This window comes from Miscanthus floridulus, chromosome 1 (genome assembly GCF_019320115.1).
Source record: "Miscanthus floridulus cultivar M001 chromosome 1, ASM1932011v1, whole genome shotgun sequence".
Taxonomy (NCBI): Eukaryota; Viridiplantae; Streptophyta; class Magnoliopsida; order Poales; family Poaceae; genus Miscanthus; species Miscanthus floridulus.
Window position 1 is genome coordinate 62754276 of NC_089580.1, and position 16069 is coordinate 62770344.

At 47.7% G+C, this 16069-nt stretch overlaps 1 protein-coding gene across 1 annotated transcript; it reads left to right on the forward strand.

Moving 5' to 3' along the window:
- The first annotated feature begins 347 nt into the window (after window positions 1–347).
- On the forward strand, window positions 348–15099 carry LOC136531776 (myosin-1-like). The gene is made up of 23 exons (XM_066524443.1): window positions 348–1227; window positions 2007–2108; window positions 2195–2337; window positions 2415–2566; window positions 2647–2674; window positions 3229–3394; window positions 3470–3533; window positions 3643–3656; window positions 3749–3833; window positions 4047–4150; window positions 4249–4387; window positions 5141–5259; window positions 5357–5509; window positions 5590–5679; window positions 6062–6139; window positions 12335–12493; window positions 12604–12807; window positions 12898–13103; window positions 13184–13319; window positions 13513–13642; window positions 13752–13898; window positions 13998–14077; window positions 14216–15099. The coding sequence occupies exons 1-23, from the start codon at window positions 790–792 to the stop codon at window positions 14873–14875; spliced, it is 3597 nt and encodes a 1198-aa protein (XP_066380540.1). The 5' UTR covers window positions 348–789; the 3' UTR covers window positions 14876–15099.
- Window positions 15100–16069: the final 970 nt, after the last annotated feature.

Consider the following 16069-nt stretch of genomic DNA (forward strand, 5'->3'; position numbering starts at 1 on the left):
ATCCTGCATTTTCAGTGCAGTTACGGCACACGGGCGGGCGCGCGCTCTGGGCGTAGCCGTTAGCGCCGTTAACGCTGAGCCCGGCAGCCGTTAGCCACCAGTTCCTGTTCCTGACTCGTGCTGCTCCCACTCGCTTTTTTCTGAATCTGACGAAGCGGCCGAATTACGTGCGCCATGTGGCCGATTCAAAACCTTCCCGATGCGATGCCAAGCGAAGCAGCCTCCACTCCATCCACACCCACCCGCGGCCTCCCCACCGCTGCACCCCATTTAAATTTAAACATTTTTAATAAAAACCACCCCCACGAAATTCGCAGGCTACCTTAATTCACATTATTAAATTTTTTTATTCTCCCGACCCAGCCCGCTGCTGGGTGCTGTGGCTGCTTCCTTCCTTCCTTCTCTCTCCTTTCTCTCCTCCAGCGACAGAGACAGGGAGGGAGTCAGGCAGAGGCGGCGTAGCAGCTGCGGAGGCGGGCAGCCGCGGCCCGCGCGATTCGCGTCCGGCAGGGGGAGTCGGGCTCGCCGCGCCTCTCTCGCCATTTCCGCGGTTGCGCGGTCGGGTTGGCGGCCAGCGAGATCGGCTGTCCCCCCCCCCCCCCCCCCCCCGGGCGGTTTTTGGGAGGTGTTTTGCTGGGTGTGAGCGTGGATTGGCGACGGGCGGAAGGGGTTTGGGGGTCGATTTGAGGCCGTCGGGGCGGAGATCCCGCGGGGACCTGCGGGTTTCGTCGCGGCCCGTGAGTTGGATTCCGGGCGCTGCGTTGTGCCGCCCGGCCGGCCGGCGAGACGATGGCGTCGGTGGAGGTGCGGTCGGTGCGGAAGTCCACGGCCCTGCGGGCGCGCGGCGGGCCCAGCAAGCTGCAGCCGGCGCGGTCGATGCCGCTCGACTACAGGTACTCGGCCGGGACCGCCTCGCCGCCGAACGGCGCTGCCAGTGGCGGGCCGGCTGCGAACGGCGTCGGGCGCCGGGCGGCTGTGGCGGCGGAGGCGGAGACGGAGGAGAAGGAAGGGGAGGTGGTGCGGCTGGAGCGGGACGACGCGGACTCGCCGTACAGCTCCAAGGCGGTGACAGCGGAGGAGGAGGAGGAGGTGGGGGAGAGAGGTGGAGGAAACGAGGTGGATTCGGCGGCCGCGGCGACGCCAAGGCGCTTGTCGTCGAGGGCAGCGGCGAGCCCCACGGAAGGCGACGCCAGGTGGAGTGACACCAGCTCGTACGGCGCTAAGAAGGTGGGCTGTCTCCCTTTCATTTCTTCTGATGCTTTTGAAATGTGAGTGTCGGGTTTGGGAATTCAGAACATTGGGAAATTGTTTTGGTGAAACAATGGCAGATGCGATGCTGATCTGGTACTTTGATAGAGGGATATGTGAAACCAAGCGCTACTATAAGCTATGCTAATCACCATTTGTTGTTTTGGCACGTTCAAAGGTGTGAATTTGTTGTTTTTTCATGGCAACTAAGATAATGCAGTTACCCTGAGTGTTTATGTATTTTTTTTTTGTTTTCTGAGAACAGAATAGACTTCTATAGTTCTATACTTCTATCCTTTTAGGTTATTATTGCGATACGATCTGTATACACCTTTCTCCTAGCAACCTCAAACCTGATGTGAGCAAGGATATCTACCATTTTACTGCAAAACACCTTTTCCCTTCCATCCTGAAAGATTTAGACAAACTTTAGTGTTTCCTACTAGATTTTACTCTTTTAGTAAGAAGCATTTCAATAACTGTAGCATGTCAAAACCTTCAGAAGCATCTGATTGGTTATTCAGATTTTATTTTCTGGAACACAGTTATCCAGTTCAGGGCATGCCTGTTGATATTCTACATGACGCATCGTACCTAGTTACTATACTTTGATGCCAACTGACTTTTTTGGAAGTATTGCAATTTGACGCATCCTACCTAGTTGCCAGACCTCTGTCTTTTCAAGCAACTTGCATTTGGACACCTCTCCTCACTTGGATTACAACGTGAATTCATATTCTACCCTATACGTGTTGCAGAAGCATAGAGTTTTTTGTCAGCTTCCGAATGGTGATTGGGCATTATGCACAGTACTTACAACCTCTGGTGACGAGTCCGTTCTAAAGGTTTCTGAAGGGAAAGTAAGTTGCAGATTTCTTTCTAAGATAGTCTGTTCTATAATCAATGGAAGCATGATCGTTTGACCCCCTGCCCTTCCCTTTTTAAGGTACTGAGATTGAAAACAGAGAGTCTTCAACCTGCAAATCCTGAAATTCTTGATGGAGTGGATGATCTTATGCAGCTAAGTTATCTAAGTGAACCATCAGTACTGTACAATCTGCAGTACAGATACTCCCAGGACATGATTATGTAAGAACTGATGTAAACTTTTTCTTTTTTCATGGAGTTCAATTGATGGCTTTATTATTGATATTTATTGTACTGTAGACTAAAGCAGGTCCAGTTTTGGTTGCTGTCAATCCTTTCAAGAAAGTTGCACTGTATGGTAGCGAGTACATTGATGCATATAGAAATAAATCAATGGACAGTCCACATGTTTATGCAATAGCAGATGCAGCACTTCGTGAAATGAAAAGAGGTCAGTCCACAAATGTTGATGCCACAATCTTGGTTGTCCAGCTAAATTTGTGCCTAACTAAGTGTTCTATTCCTTTTCAGATGAAGTCAACCAATCTATAATTATAAGGTGGGCAGTTTTTTTTTAATGAGATATTCTTAGTGTAATAAGGCCTTGTACTTTGATGATAAATGATGGTAAATAGAGCCTCAGAATGTTTTCTTTTTCAAGAATGACACTGTTCCATTTATACTAGTTTTCCCATCAGCGGAACTGAAGAAATAGTAACCTGTCCATCCAAGTGTATTTTACCTGTGTTGTTGATTAATTAAGTTAGACCCTAAGGATCCTGTTGAGAGGATTAAAAGATTCGTTGGTTTTTGGTTTACTAGAATCATGATGTGAGTGGTCTTCAAACAGATGGAATAGGCATTGACTCATGTACCCTTTCCATTACGTGGTTCACTTGACGTAAGAAAAAAAAGTACATCACTTGTCTTGAACACCGAATATATAGCTTTCATGTGGTAGAAATATTTTACGTCAGGGCACAAGCACAAGTTAAAGTTTGTTTTCTATGTTAGTTTGTTGAGGTCATTTGAGATATTGATTGCATTAATATTCTAGTACCACCCTTATTCATTATGTTAAGATGTGATGTCATTTTTATTCTTTTGATACAGCGGTGAGAGTGGAGCAGGAAAAACAGAAACCGCAAAAATTGCTATGCAGTATCTAGCTTCTCTTGGAGGTGGAAGTGGTATTGAATATGAAATTCTTCAGACCAATCCAATACTCGAGGCTTTTGGCAATGCAAAGACATTGAGAAATGATAACTCAAGTCGTTTTGTAAGTTTTACTTTTTCTTGTGTGTTCACTATACTACACCTTCAAATGAAGACAAATGCTTATTCTCAATTGCAGGGAAAGCTTATCGAAATTCATTTCAGTACCACTGGAAGAATATGTGGTGCCATGATTCAAACATGTATGCAGATCTATCAAGTCCTCTTATGTATCATTAATATTTGCTGGTTTCATATTGAATTTCTAACTATGGTTGCTTAATTTTTCTGATTATCTTGTTGCATGGACAGTTTTGCTTGAGAAGGTAACTTCTAATCTTATGTTTGTCCTTAGAAAAATAGACTACTATACCGTTTCACAGCTATTAGTCTAATATGCCTTTTTTCACCATGGCAGTCCAGAGTTGTACAATGTGCAGTTGGTGAGCGATCCTACCATATATTTTATCAGCTGTGTGCTGGTGCACCTGTGTCTCTAAGAGGTAAATAATCTATTGATTATGGTGACATCTGATTATATCCTTCAAGCAATTCTGACTTGTTCTATTTTAGAAATTGCTATTATTTGTTTTGCTCACTTTTCAGAAGAGATTATTCCTTCATAATTCTTAATGAAAAATCCATGTTCCTCGCTTTTCCTCTGCATAAACCATGATTTGATCATATAAATTTCTTTATAATGTTTTTTTATACAGAGAAGTTGAATTTGAAAAAGGTGGATGAGTACAAATATCTTAAACAGAGCTGTTGCTATTCAATTGCGGGTGTGGATGATGCCCAAATGTTTCGAACTGTGACGGTACACTGTTTTTATACCTCATTCTACAGAACAAGCTCTTTCGTGTGTGTTTTTCTGTCCTTTGCTCCTGTCATGTTTGCTGATTTCTTCTATTTTAGGAAGCTATGAACATCGTTCATATCAGCAAAGAGGACCAAGAGAATGTTTTTGCAATGGTCTCTGCTGTTCTATGGCTGGGGGATGTCTCGTTTACAGTAATTGACAATGAAAATCATGTTGAAATCATTGTAGATGAAGGTAAAATTTCGTTGGATTCTGTCTTTTGCACATCATTTTGAATAACACCTTTCATTGGATTCTGTTCTACCTTGTTTTATTTGCGGTTTTGGAATCCTGAAGTTTGAAATTGCTCCTTTACAAAAATTCTAATAAGGTGTTTTACCATTTGAAACAATGTTTTTTACTAGTGTGGATTTTTTGATGATTTCTGATGCCCTGCTTTCCATTGGAACTTCAAGATTTTGGGAAAAGTCTAGTGTACGAAAGTAAGCTTTGCACTGTAGTCTTGAGCTATGAAGTCCCATTTGTAAAAGCTATCCAGATTTTTTGCTACGGTCAAGACTGAGCAATAGCTCAGTTTGTAGATACTCCATTTCAGAGCCTGCCCTCCCAAGGTTGAACCTTGGCGTTTCTAGGTTGTGTGAATACCTTCGTAAAGAGTTTTACCGACCATGTCAAACTAGTCCCTTATCAATAAACCTTCTGAGATTATTTACTACTAGGAAAAAAATTACGATAACTACAAATTTGGTGTTGCGACTGTAGTCCATAATGTTTGGACAGGTTGAGCCTCAACACAGAACTGTTGATATATGATTAGAGTTTATTTTTGTCAGGATGAGATTTGCTGTGAGAGAGTGCATGTGCATAAAACTTGTTTCAAGGAGTCTCTGCCTAATGATGTTTTGGAAAACTGAACACAAATTAGCAATTGGTATCACTACAAGGCACTGCTATGGATTTTTTTTTTTTAATGTCCTTCTATTGCAGCTTCAAAAACGGTTGCAGAACTTCTTGGCTGCAGTATTGAAGATCTCAATTTAGCTTTGTCAAAGCGCCACATGAAAGTCAATAATGAAAACATTGTCCAGAAACTTACCCTTGCTCAGGTTTGTTGTTTATCAACTTATGGTAAACTATCAACCGTAGTTATAGGAAGTACTATAATTTGTATATCTGATGCATCTACCCTTTTTAATATTTCAGGCAACTGACACAAGAGATGCTCTGGCCAAATCAGCCTATGCCAGTTTGTTTGAGTGGCTTGTAGAACAAATTAATAAGTCTCTCTCAGTTGGCAAGCGTCGAACTGGGAGATCTATCAGTATTCTTGATATCTATGGCTTTGAATCATTTGATGTAATGTACCTTTTTTTTTACCTAAAGTCGTCATATATTAAATTGCATATAGTTTACTCATGACAATATTACATTTGCAGAAGAACAGTTTTGAACAGTTCTGCATTAATTATGCTAATGAAAGGTTGCAACAACATTTCAATCGTCATTTGTTTAAGCTTGAGCAAGAGGTAAGTTATTTTTTTATGTTTCAAACGTGCAGAATCTGTTTTCTCAAGTTGCAATTCTTTTAATCAATTGGTTAACATTAAAAGGTGTGATTTTTAGAATGATGGGTCATTTATTATGTCATGAACTTTTTTTTATTCTTAAAGCAGCTTTGTTTCTTTGTTATGTCCATCCCATGCTTAATTATGTAATTTTGAATGGTAGTATTATCACAAGCTTGTTATTGTGCTTCTTTTGGGTGTTCTAGGCAGAAATATGGAATGTGCTTCTAGAATCTGCTATTGTGTTATCTAAGTGGAAAATGGTGTACATGAAATGTTACTTATTCATGCTATTTTTTAATACTGTCAAACACTTAAGAATCAATTTTTTTTCTATGAACAGGAATATGTGGAGGATGGCATCGACTGGGCAAAGGTTGACTTTGAGGATAATCAAGACTGTTTGAGTCTCTTTGAGAAAGTATGAGCCAGTACATCCTGTTCATTGATGTCACTTGCTAACGATAATATGGGTCCACAAATTCTGGGGATTCATTATTTAGCATTTACCAATCCTTTTTCCCCCTCAACCATGGTGGAAGCTGGAAGGTGTTCCTGGGTTTTGAATTTCTTTTAGGTAGGAGAGTAATGAATCCCAACTGTCCAGAGGTTTCAACCGGGTGGGTGACTGGGTGATCCCTCAACTAGGGACTCTACCAACTGAGCTATGCTCGTTCTCATGTAACAATTCTTGTTCTGGGAGGAAAACAAATCTGCAATACTGCTTTAAGATAAAAAAAAACTCCCCCTATTTTATTTCACAATAAGCAAAGATAAGTGCTACAGCCTGCTAGGATGCCTAGTCCATTATTGACGAGGAAAAAAGACAAATTTTGTGTCAAGGGCGTCAAACCCCCGACAGGCAGGGCCTCGGCTACGGAGCTCGTAGCCGTCGGCCGTCTTCTCCGGTGAGGTTATACCCCTCTACCGCAGGCTTAGGGTTTAGGGAAGGAAGAGGTAGGAGATAATAATCTTGCTTAATTCCTCAAGGTGCCGAGTACAATCTTAAATAGCCATGCGGCTACAACTCAAAAGGAAACCAACCTCCTAGAAATAAGGAAATAACTAACTTAAGGAAATTGACTTGATCTATTTCTAATCTTGGCCGCGCTGTTGCTGCGGCCCCTCTGCATGCGCGGCCTGAGCCTGGCTTGCGGCGCGCTCAGCGGCCCGACGCACATCGCGTGCGCGCCTCCGCCTGGTGTACGGGATGCCGCACATGACATCTCTCCCCCCCTCGACGACCGGCTCGTCCTCGAGCCGGAAAGCAGGGTACTTGGTGATGAAATCGGCCTTGTCTTCCCATGTAGCAGAGGATGCCGGTTCACCCTTCCAGCGCACGAGCACTTGCTGAACTCCACGAGCTAGACGGCCCCGAACGACCTTCTCTGGTTCTGGGACGACAGCGCCATGATGAACCGGCGGAAGAGGAGGTGGAGTATCTGGTGCTGGTCTAATCCACTTCTTCAGAAGACTCACGTGGAAGACATCGTGGATCTTGGCGCGTGGAGGCAACTCAAGGCGGACAACAACCTCGTTGATGAGTTCCCGGACGCGGTACGGCCCAAAATACTTGGGCTGGAGCTTCCCTTTGACAGCGACGGCCAGGGACGCCACTGGGCGTTGACGAAGACGGAGAACCCAGTCCCCCACGGCATACGCCACCGGCCGGTGTGACTTGTCGTAGACGCGCTTCTGGATGGCCTGGGCTTGCTCCAGGCGATATTTGACGTCCTCCAGGAAAGCGGCGCGTTCAGCCATGGTCTTGGCGACTGCTGCCACGCGTGTGTCGCCTGGCTCATACGACCTGATGGTGGGGGGGTCGCGGCCGTAGACCACCTGGAACGGCGTCTCCCGCAGTGACGACTGGTAGGCAGTATTGTAGGTGAACTCCGCCCATGGCAGCCACCGGAGCCAGTCGCGCGGGCGGTCGCCGGTGAAGCAACGGAGGTACATGGCGATGACTCGATTGGCCGCCTCGGTCTGTCCGTCAGATTGCGGGTGGAAAGCCGTTGTCATGTGTAGCTTCGCGCCCATGAGACGCATGAGCTCCCGCCAGAATGTGGAAGTGAAGACGGGGTCCCTATCCGAGACCATGGACTGCGGCATGCCATGGAGCCGCACGATGTCTTTGAAGAACGCCTCGGCGACAGACTCTGCAGTGTAGGGGTGAGCCAAGGGGAGAAAATGACAATATTTACTGAATCGGTCCACCACCGTCAAGATGACGGACTTCCCGCGCACACGCGGAAGAGCTTCCATGAAGTCGAGGCCGACGTCCGACTAGACCCCGGTTGGAACCGGCAGGGGTAGCAGCAGGCCGGCCGGCTGGAGGTGCTCGGTCTTGAAACGCTGGCAGGTAGCGCAGGCGCGTACGAAGTCCCGGTCGTGCCGGCAAATCTCGGGGAAGTGGAAGTCACGCCGGAGGCGGTGGAGCGTGCGCTGGACTCCTTCGTGGCCATCATCATGCACGGCAGCAAGGAGCTCCAGTAGCAGCGGTGAAGATGGCGGGATGTAGAGCCGGCCATCAAACATGACCATGCCGCCATCGACCACGGACCACGGCGCGCCACGGTGGCCTGCTGCTATCTCTTCTCGGAGGGCCACCACGGCTGGATCTTCCGCTTGAACATGGCGAAGGCGGTCGACGAAGTCGAACCGAGGGGCCGATAGTGCCAGGATGGCCCCATCGTCCGTGTCGCGGCGGGACAAGGCGTCCGCCACGGTGTTAGCTGCGCCCGGCTTGTATTCCACCACAAAGTCGAAGCCAAGAAGTTTCCCCACCCAATGGTGCTGGAGAATTGTCGCGAGGCGTTGATCCAGCAGGTACTTCAAGCTGTAGTGGTCGGTCTTCACGACGAAGGAACGTCCCCACAGGTACGGACGCCAATGACGGACGGCGTGGACGAGGCCGATTAGCTCCCGCTCATAGGCAGCGAGAGAGCGGTGGCGTGGCGCGACCGGCCGGCTGAAGAAGGCGATCGGATGGCCGTCCTGGATGAGCACCGCGCCAAACCCATGTGAGGACGCGTCGCACTCGACGGTGAATGGCTTGGTGAAGTCCGGCATGGCGAGGACGGGCGCCGTCGTGATGGCGGCCTTGAGTGCCGCGAACGCCGCCGCCGCGTCGTTGTTCCAGGAGAACCCCTCCTTCTTGAGGAGTGCCGTCAGCGGTGCGGCGACGGTGCCGTAGTTGTGCACAAACTTGCGATAGTAGCCCGCAAGGCCCAGGAACTCGCGGATCGCCCGAGCCGAGCGGGGTGCTGGCCAGTCGACGATGGCTTGCACCTTGGCCGGATCCATGGCGACGCCGGCCGCGGAGATGACGTGCCCGAGGTAGGCCACAGAAACCTCCCCAAAGGCGCACTTGCTGCGCTTGACGAAGAGGTGGTACCGGCGGAGCTCCGAGAGCACTATGCGCAGATGACGAAGGTGGTCGGCCCACGAGCTGCTGTAGATAAGAATGTCGTCAAAAAATACCAACACAAAGCGCCGAAGGTAGGGCCGGAGTACGTCGTTCATGAGGGCCTGAAAGGTTGCCGGCGCGTTGCACAATCCGAAGGGCATGACCAGGAATTCGTAGAGGCCATCATGCGTACGGAACGCTGTCTTGTGGACGTCGGCGGGCCGCATGCGGACCTGATGGTAGCCCGACCGGAGGTCGAGTTTGGTGAAGAAGCGGGCGCCATGGAGTTCATCAAGCAACTCGTCGACGACGGGAATCGGAAAGGCGTCCTTGACTGTGAGCGCATTCAGCGCCCTGTAGTCGATGCAGAAGCGCCATGAGCCATCCGCCTTCTTGACGAGGAGGACCGGGGAGGAGAAGGCGGAGTCGCTGCGACGAACGATCCCCTGTTCCATCATGGCGGCGCACTGGCGTTCCAGCTCGTCCTTGTGCGCCGCGGGGTACCGGTAGGGCCGGACCGCGACTGGGGAGGCGCCCGGCTTGAGGACGATGCCGTGGTCGCGGCTGCGTGGGGGCGGAAGGCCGCGCGGCTCGGCGAAGACGTCGGCGAACCCGGCAAGCAGCTCGTCGAGGAGTGGCGCGCTGGACGTTGCGGCACAGGTCTCCAGGGTGCTCGAGGCAGCCACCCCGGGCCAGCGGATCATGCTGCCCTGGCGCTGGAAGGAGACCGAGCCATCGACGAAGTCCCACACCAGGCGGCCGAGCGTGGCCATCCACTGCAGCCCCAGCACCAAATCGTGTCCTGCAAGGGGCATAACAAAGAGGTCGACGGCGAAAGCGATGTCGTGGATCACAAGGGGGGGCGTGCCTGATGACTCCTGGGCACGGCACCTTCTCGCCATTGGCCACCATGGCCGTGAGGCGCGGTCTAGCTTGGATGGATAGACCGGACCGCGCCGCTGCTGTCTCGGCGATGAAGTTGTGGGTGGAACTGGTGTCAAGGAGGGCGATGAGCGGGGTCGAGCCCAGCATGACGCGGACCTGCATGGTCCTACCCACGGGCACGCCAGCCACTGCGTGCAGGGAGAAGATCGGCGCCTCCTGCGCCACGGCGTCCGCCGCGGTGTCGGCGCCCGCGTCCTGAGCGTCGTCGATCTCTACGCCGTCGAGGAAGAACAAACGTCGGCAAAATCTGTTGTGGCCGCGGGAGTACTTTTCATTGCAGTTGAAGCACAACCCTTGGCGACGTCGCTCGGCCATCTCCTCCGGGGTGAGGCGGCGCTGGTTGCCCTCGGTACGGCCCTGCTGGGCAGCCGCCGGTGGCGCCGGGAGTGCCAAGAGGGGCGGTGGGAGCGGTATGTTGGCCCGGGCCGCGGGGGGCGGTGGACCGCGCGGGGGCGCCCTCGGTGGAAGAGGCGCTGGACGCCCCAGCTCCATCAACTCGACCTGTCGGGCCAGGCTTATGGCGGCGGCGAGGGAGTCCGGGTTGTGGAGGCGGACGGCGTTGCTGAGCGGCGGCATGAGCCCTCCGGTGAAGAGCTGGACCCGCTGCGCCTCGTCGAGCCGGCCGGCGCGAGGTAGGAGGGCCTGGAACCGGTTGGCATACTCCTCCACGGGCCCCGTGTGGCGGCACTCCGCGAGCTCGAACAGCGGAGCGGAGCGAAGGGGAGGACCGAAGCGCAAATTCAAGAGATCCTTGAAATTACCCCACGTTGGCGTGCCGTCATCGTCCTGCAGCTGGATGAACCATAACTGGGCGGCGTCGTCCAGATGATAGGACGCCATGCGCACGCGCTCTTCCGCCATGGTTCGGTGTTGGCGAAAGTAGGCCTCGCACTTGTTGAGGAACAGCATCGGGTCGGCCGTGCCGTCAAAGTGGGGAAAATCCCACTTCTTGTGCTTCGGGTGGAAGTCCAGCTCGCGCGGCCCTTCGGAATGGCGGCCCCCGCTGCTCTCGGCCGTCGAGGCCTTCATGGAGGCCATGTCGGCCTTCAGGGTCGTGATCTCGGCAGACATGTTCTTCAGCTCCTTGAAGAGATCGGCGATGGTAGGCTCGGCCATGGTGGCGGTGGGTTGCGGGGTGGGCGCGGCAGCAGTAGATGGCGGCGGCTGTTGGTGGGCTAGTGCGGCTGGAAGAGATGGATCGGGAGGGGCGTGAGAGGATCGGCTGACGTGTGATACCAGGTTGTCAAGGGCGTCAAACCCCCGACAGGCAGGGCCTCGGCTACGGAGCTCGTAGCCGTCGGCCGTCTTCTCCGGTGAGGTTATACCCCTCTACCGCAGGCTTAGGGTTTAGGGAAGGAAGAGGTAGGAGATAATAATCTTGCTTAATTCCTCAAGGTGCCGAGTACAATCTTAAATAGCCATGCGGCTACAACTCAAAAGGAAACCAACCTCCTAGAAATAAGGAAATAACTAACTTAAGGAAATTGACTTGATCTATTTCTAATCTTGGCCACGCTGTTGCTGCGGCCCCTCTGCATGCGCGGCCTGAGCCTGGCTTGCGGCGCGCTCAGCGGCCCGACGCACATCGCGTGCGCGCCTCCGCCTGGTGTACGGGATGCCGCACATGACATTTTGTTGATCTTGTATGCTTTCTTTTGGCTGAAAAGTATGATATATTAGAAGATACGAAGTGAAGATTTGTTTGTTTAAAATAATACTTGTCAAAGTGAAATTTTCTAGGAAGAATTTGTCCAAATGGTTGGGTGGGTTTGTGTGAGGTCTCTTGACCTCTCGTACTATTTTCCTTCTGAATGAAATGACATGCGGCTCTGCTACTTTGTTGGAGAAAAAACAATGTGTCAAATGGCTGAATGCAGATATTATTGTTAGATATAAGTTGGTTCTATGGAGCTTTGCCAAAACTTTGGTGGATTTATGGACCTGGACAACATTAAAAAGTAAAAGGAGTTACTGGCTTATCAAACCATGATGGTCAAGCAAAGTTATGGCTTAGAGCCAAATAGGCATGATAAATATTACAGGTAAAATAACTGATATATCAAACCAAGATGACAAGGCCTTATTAAATCAATAAGACTTAGACAATTCATACCTTTTATTTTCTTATTATGTTTCATAATTTCAATTACAGGATCCGAAAACTTGGTAAAGTGTCCTAATTTCTTTTGCTTATATCTTGCAATCTTGACCTGCAGCCATGTAGTAATATATATTCTTGCTGTCTAACATTCTTACTTAATACAGAAACCACTGGGGTTATTGTCTCTGCTGGATGAGGAATCTACTTTCCCCAATGCCACAGATCTTACTTTTGCAAACAAGCTTAAGCAACATCTTGACTCGAATTCTTGCTTCAGAGGAGAAAGAGGCAAGGCATTTGTTGTCCGTCACTATGCAGGCGAGGTTGGATGTTGCTGTACATTCATTGTTGCTTTTCACAGTGAACAGTAGTTTGATTTCTTTCATCTTTGTTTTACCATTTATCATCATTGGTTCTTATTCTTGATAATCAGGTGGCTTATGATACTTCGGGTTTTCTGGAGAAGAATAGAGATTTATTGCACATGGACTCGATTCAGCTCCTTGCCAAATGCAAAACTTCTCTGCCAAAAATGTTTGCATCTAAGATGCTGGCTCAATCAGATAATTCTATGTCTGTTCCATATAGATCTAGTGCTGCTGATTCTCAAAAACTAAGTGTTGCCATGAAGTTCAAGGTGTAGATTTTGCACTCCCAGAAAGAGCCACTCTGATAGATCTTGATTGAATTAGAACAGTTTAATTGACATTATGTGCAATTTTTTCAGGGTCAACTGTTCCAACTTATGCAAAGACTGGAAAGTACAACACCACACTTCATTCGCTGCATTAAACCAAATAATTTACAACTTCCTGCAATTTACGAACAAGGACTTGTGCTTCAACAACTTAAATGCTGTGGGGTTCTTGAGGTTGTCCGGATTTCAAGATCTGGATATCCAACAAGAATGACTCACCAGAAGTTTGCTTGTCGGTAAGTTGACTCTCTGAACAACTGCAGCAAGTTTCTGCCAACTTTTTTTTAATAGAAAAGTTAATACTTAATTTAATCAGGTATGGCTTTCTTCTTCTTGAGGATGTTGCATCTCAAGATCCACTCAGTGTTTCAGTTGCAATTCTTCATCAGTTCAACATTTTACCTGAGATGTATCAAGTTGGCTACACAAAGTTGTTCTTCCGAACTGGCCAGGTTAGTTGTTCTATCTATCCAATTTCCTGGTAATGGCCAACATTAGAAACTAAAGCAATTGCTTTCATTACATGTTTGTAGACCATTCATTGTCCTGGATTTTTTATCTTTATATGTATGCACTACCTTTTTTTTGTTAAGCATTTGGTGAAAATAATCTTGTGTTACTGTGTCCTTTGATATTGGGCTGAAGATTGGCAAACTTGAAGATACTCGGAATCGTACTCTGCACGGTATTTTAAGGGTTCAAAGTTGTTTCAGGGGGCATCAAGCCCGTCATCATGCGAGAGAACGAATAAGAGGAGTTTTGGCTCTTCAATCATGTAAATTCTCCTAGATTACTATCTTGACATATTTTACTTTTTTATTCTTGTTGAATTTTTCTTCTTTAAGTTTAACGTATGGAATGGACATACCCTTCTTAACTTGCAGTCATTCGTGGTGAAAATGCACGACAAATTTATTCCTCTTTGTCGAGGAAACATAGAGCAGCGGTTATTTTGCAGAGAAATGTGAGATGTTGGTTCGGGAGAAGGTATTTCATAAATCTCCGGAAGACCTCAGTGATAATACAGTCTGGTACGAAGATTCTTGATCCTCCTTTTATAGAAGTTCATTGGAGAGAAGCGATTATCTGACACACTGTTTCCATGTCTTCCTATGTTGGAAAATATATAGGTATTCGTGGCAGTCTTGTTCGAAGATGTAATGGCAATATTGATCTAATAAACGTGCTAAGAGAGTTTGAATCAAAACAGGTACAATAAGTGTGTGTGTGTGTGTGCCTTATATTGTGCCGCTGGCAGTTATATGTATGCCATCCTCCTTGGAATATGTTGCTTCGTTCTTAAATAATTCAAACTGGCCTGAGTTTTACATTATTAATATTCTTTCAGGAGGCAGAGGGTGATCAAATTTTGATCAAGGCATCAGTCCTGGCTGAGTTACAGAGGCGGATACTAAAAGCCGAGGCTACAGTTCGTGAAAAGGATGAAGAGAATGAGATGCTCCATCAGCGGCTTCAGCAATATGAAAACCGCTGGTTAGAGTACGAGCAGAAAATGAAAGCTATGGAGGAAATGTGGCAGAAGCAAATGCGTTCATTGCAATCGAGCCTTTCCGTAGCAAAGAAGAGTCTTGCTCTGGATGAGACGCCTAGGATGTCAGACTCATCAGTGGATCAGAGCTGGGAAAGTAACGGGAATCACGTCAGCAGTGGGTCTCAGCTGGTGCCACGCACTGGTGGGCGCGAAATGAATGCTGGCCTGAGCGTCATTGGCCGCCTAACGGAAGAATTCGAACAGCGGAGCCAGGTTTTTGCTGATGACGCCAAGTTCCTGGTTGAGGTCAAGTCTGGGCAGGCGGATGCCAGCCTAAACCCAGACATGGAGCTCCGGAGGTTGAAGCAGAATTTTGACTCGTGGAAGAAAGATTTCAGTGGCCGCATAAGGGAGACAAAGGTGATCCTGAACAAGCTTGGGAACGGCAACGAGTCATCGCCCAACTCTGTGAAGCGGAAATGGTGGGGCAGGCTGAACACCTCCAAATTTTCGTGAGTTTATTATGTATTGATTGGCAATTTGTAGATGTACCGGTATTTTACACGCCGGTGTTGTGAAAGTCCAGTGTGTTGGACTGGATTTGTGTTTCGTGGAGGGCGAGTTGTATAGTTCTTCCACAAGGGCTTCCTTTGAGGGGTCAAGGACCACTGAATCGTGATGTAATTACTTGCTGAAGTAGTTGTCGGAGGGGGAAGATTGTGAGATTGCTCACTATTCCACTATCCTCGTGCTTTACTTTCCGCCTGTTGTATATTAATAGATTTAAATGTGGCATGGTGTAACGTATGTAATCTATCATCTGATGCCTGTGTAAATTAGATACTCGTTGCATTTCGAAATGTAAGGTCTCGGTACCATTTTTTGTTCATAGCAAGGTCATAACAAAGTATCATAAATTTGACATGTTCTTAGCTGTTGGTAAACAATGGTGTTTGCGTTCATCTTGAAATGTTACGTGACACATTGGCCTCGTTCGCTTGTCTTAAAGTTCGGCTTGTTCGGCTTGTTTTTTCAGTCGGAACAGTGTTTTTTTTTCACAACAATTCAGCCGGAACAGTGTTTTTCAGCCAGTTTCAGTCAAAGTTCAGACCAGCGAACGGGGTCAGTATAATAATTACTACTTCCATTTGGGCCCGGAATGTGGATTTTTTAACTGTTATAAACCATCCTAAGTTGGATCTTCGATAAACTTTTTAAAGAAAGAACAATAAAATCAGCAATGTCAAATAAATTTCATTAGATATATTATCAAATGTATTTTTATGAGTTAGCTTTTCAACGAGGTTCTATAAATTTAATTAAGCTTAAAATGATTTGACTTATGACAATTGAAGATCACTTTTATTTAAGATAGATTATAGAGTACTAAAAAGAACAACGACTTCTGATGACCATTTAATAAAAACCGCCAACTTTGGCCTTTAGTAAACAAGGAACTACAACTTTTTTTTAAAAAAAAATACTAATCTGTTGTGGAGTCCACCCGTCCTTCAAATAGAAAGTAATCCATATCATAAGTGGACTCACAACTGTTTTTTATATTAAAAAATGGAACTTTCTTGTTTCAGGAGGCCAAATTTGGTGTAAACTTGTTAACGGATGTTAGAAATTGTATAATCCCTTATTATATTTCACAAATAGTTGTAGTTTCTGAAAATTGACTCATGATATAAAGATTACCTCCTTCCC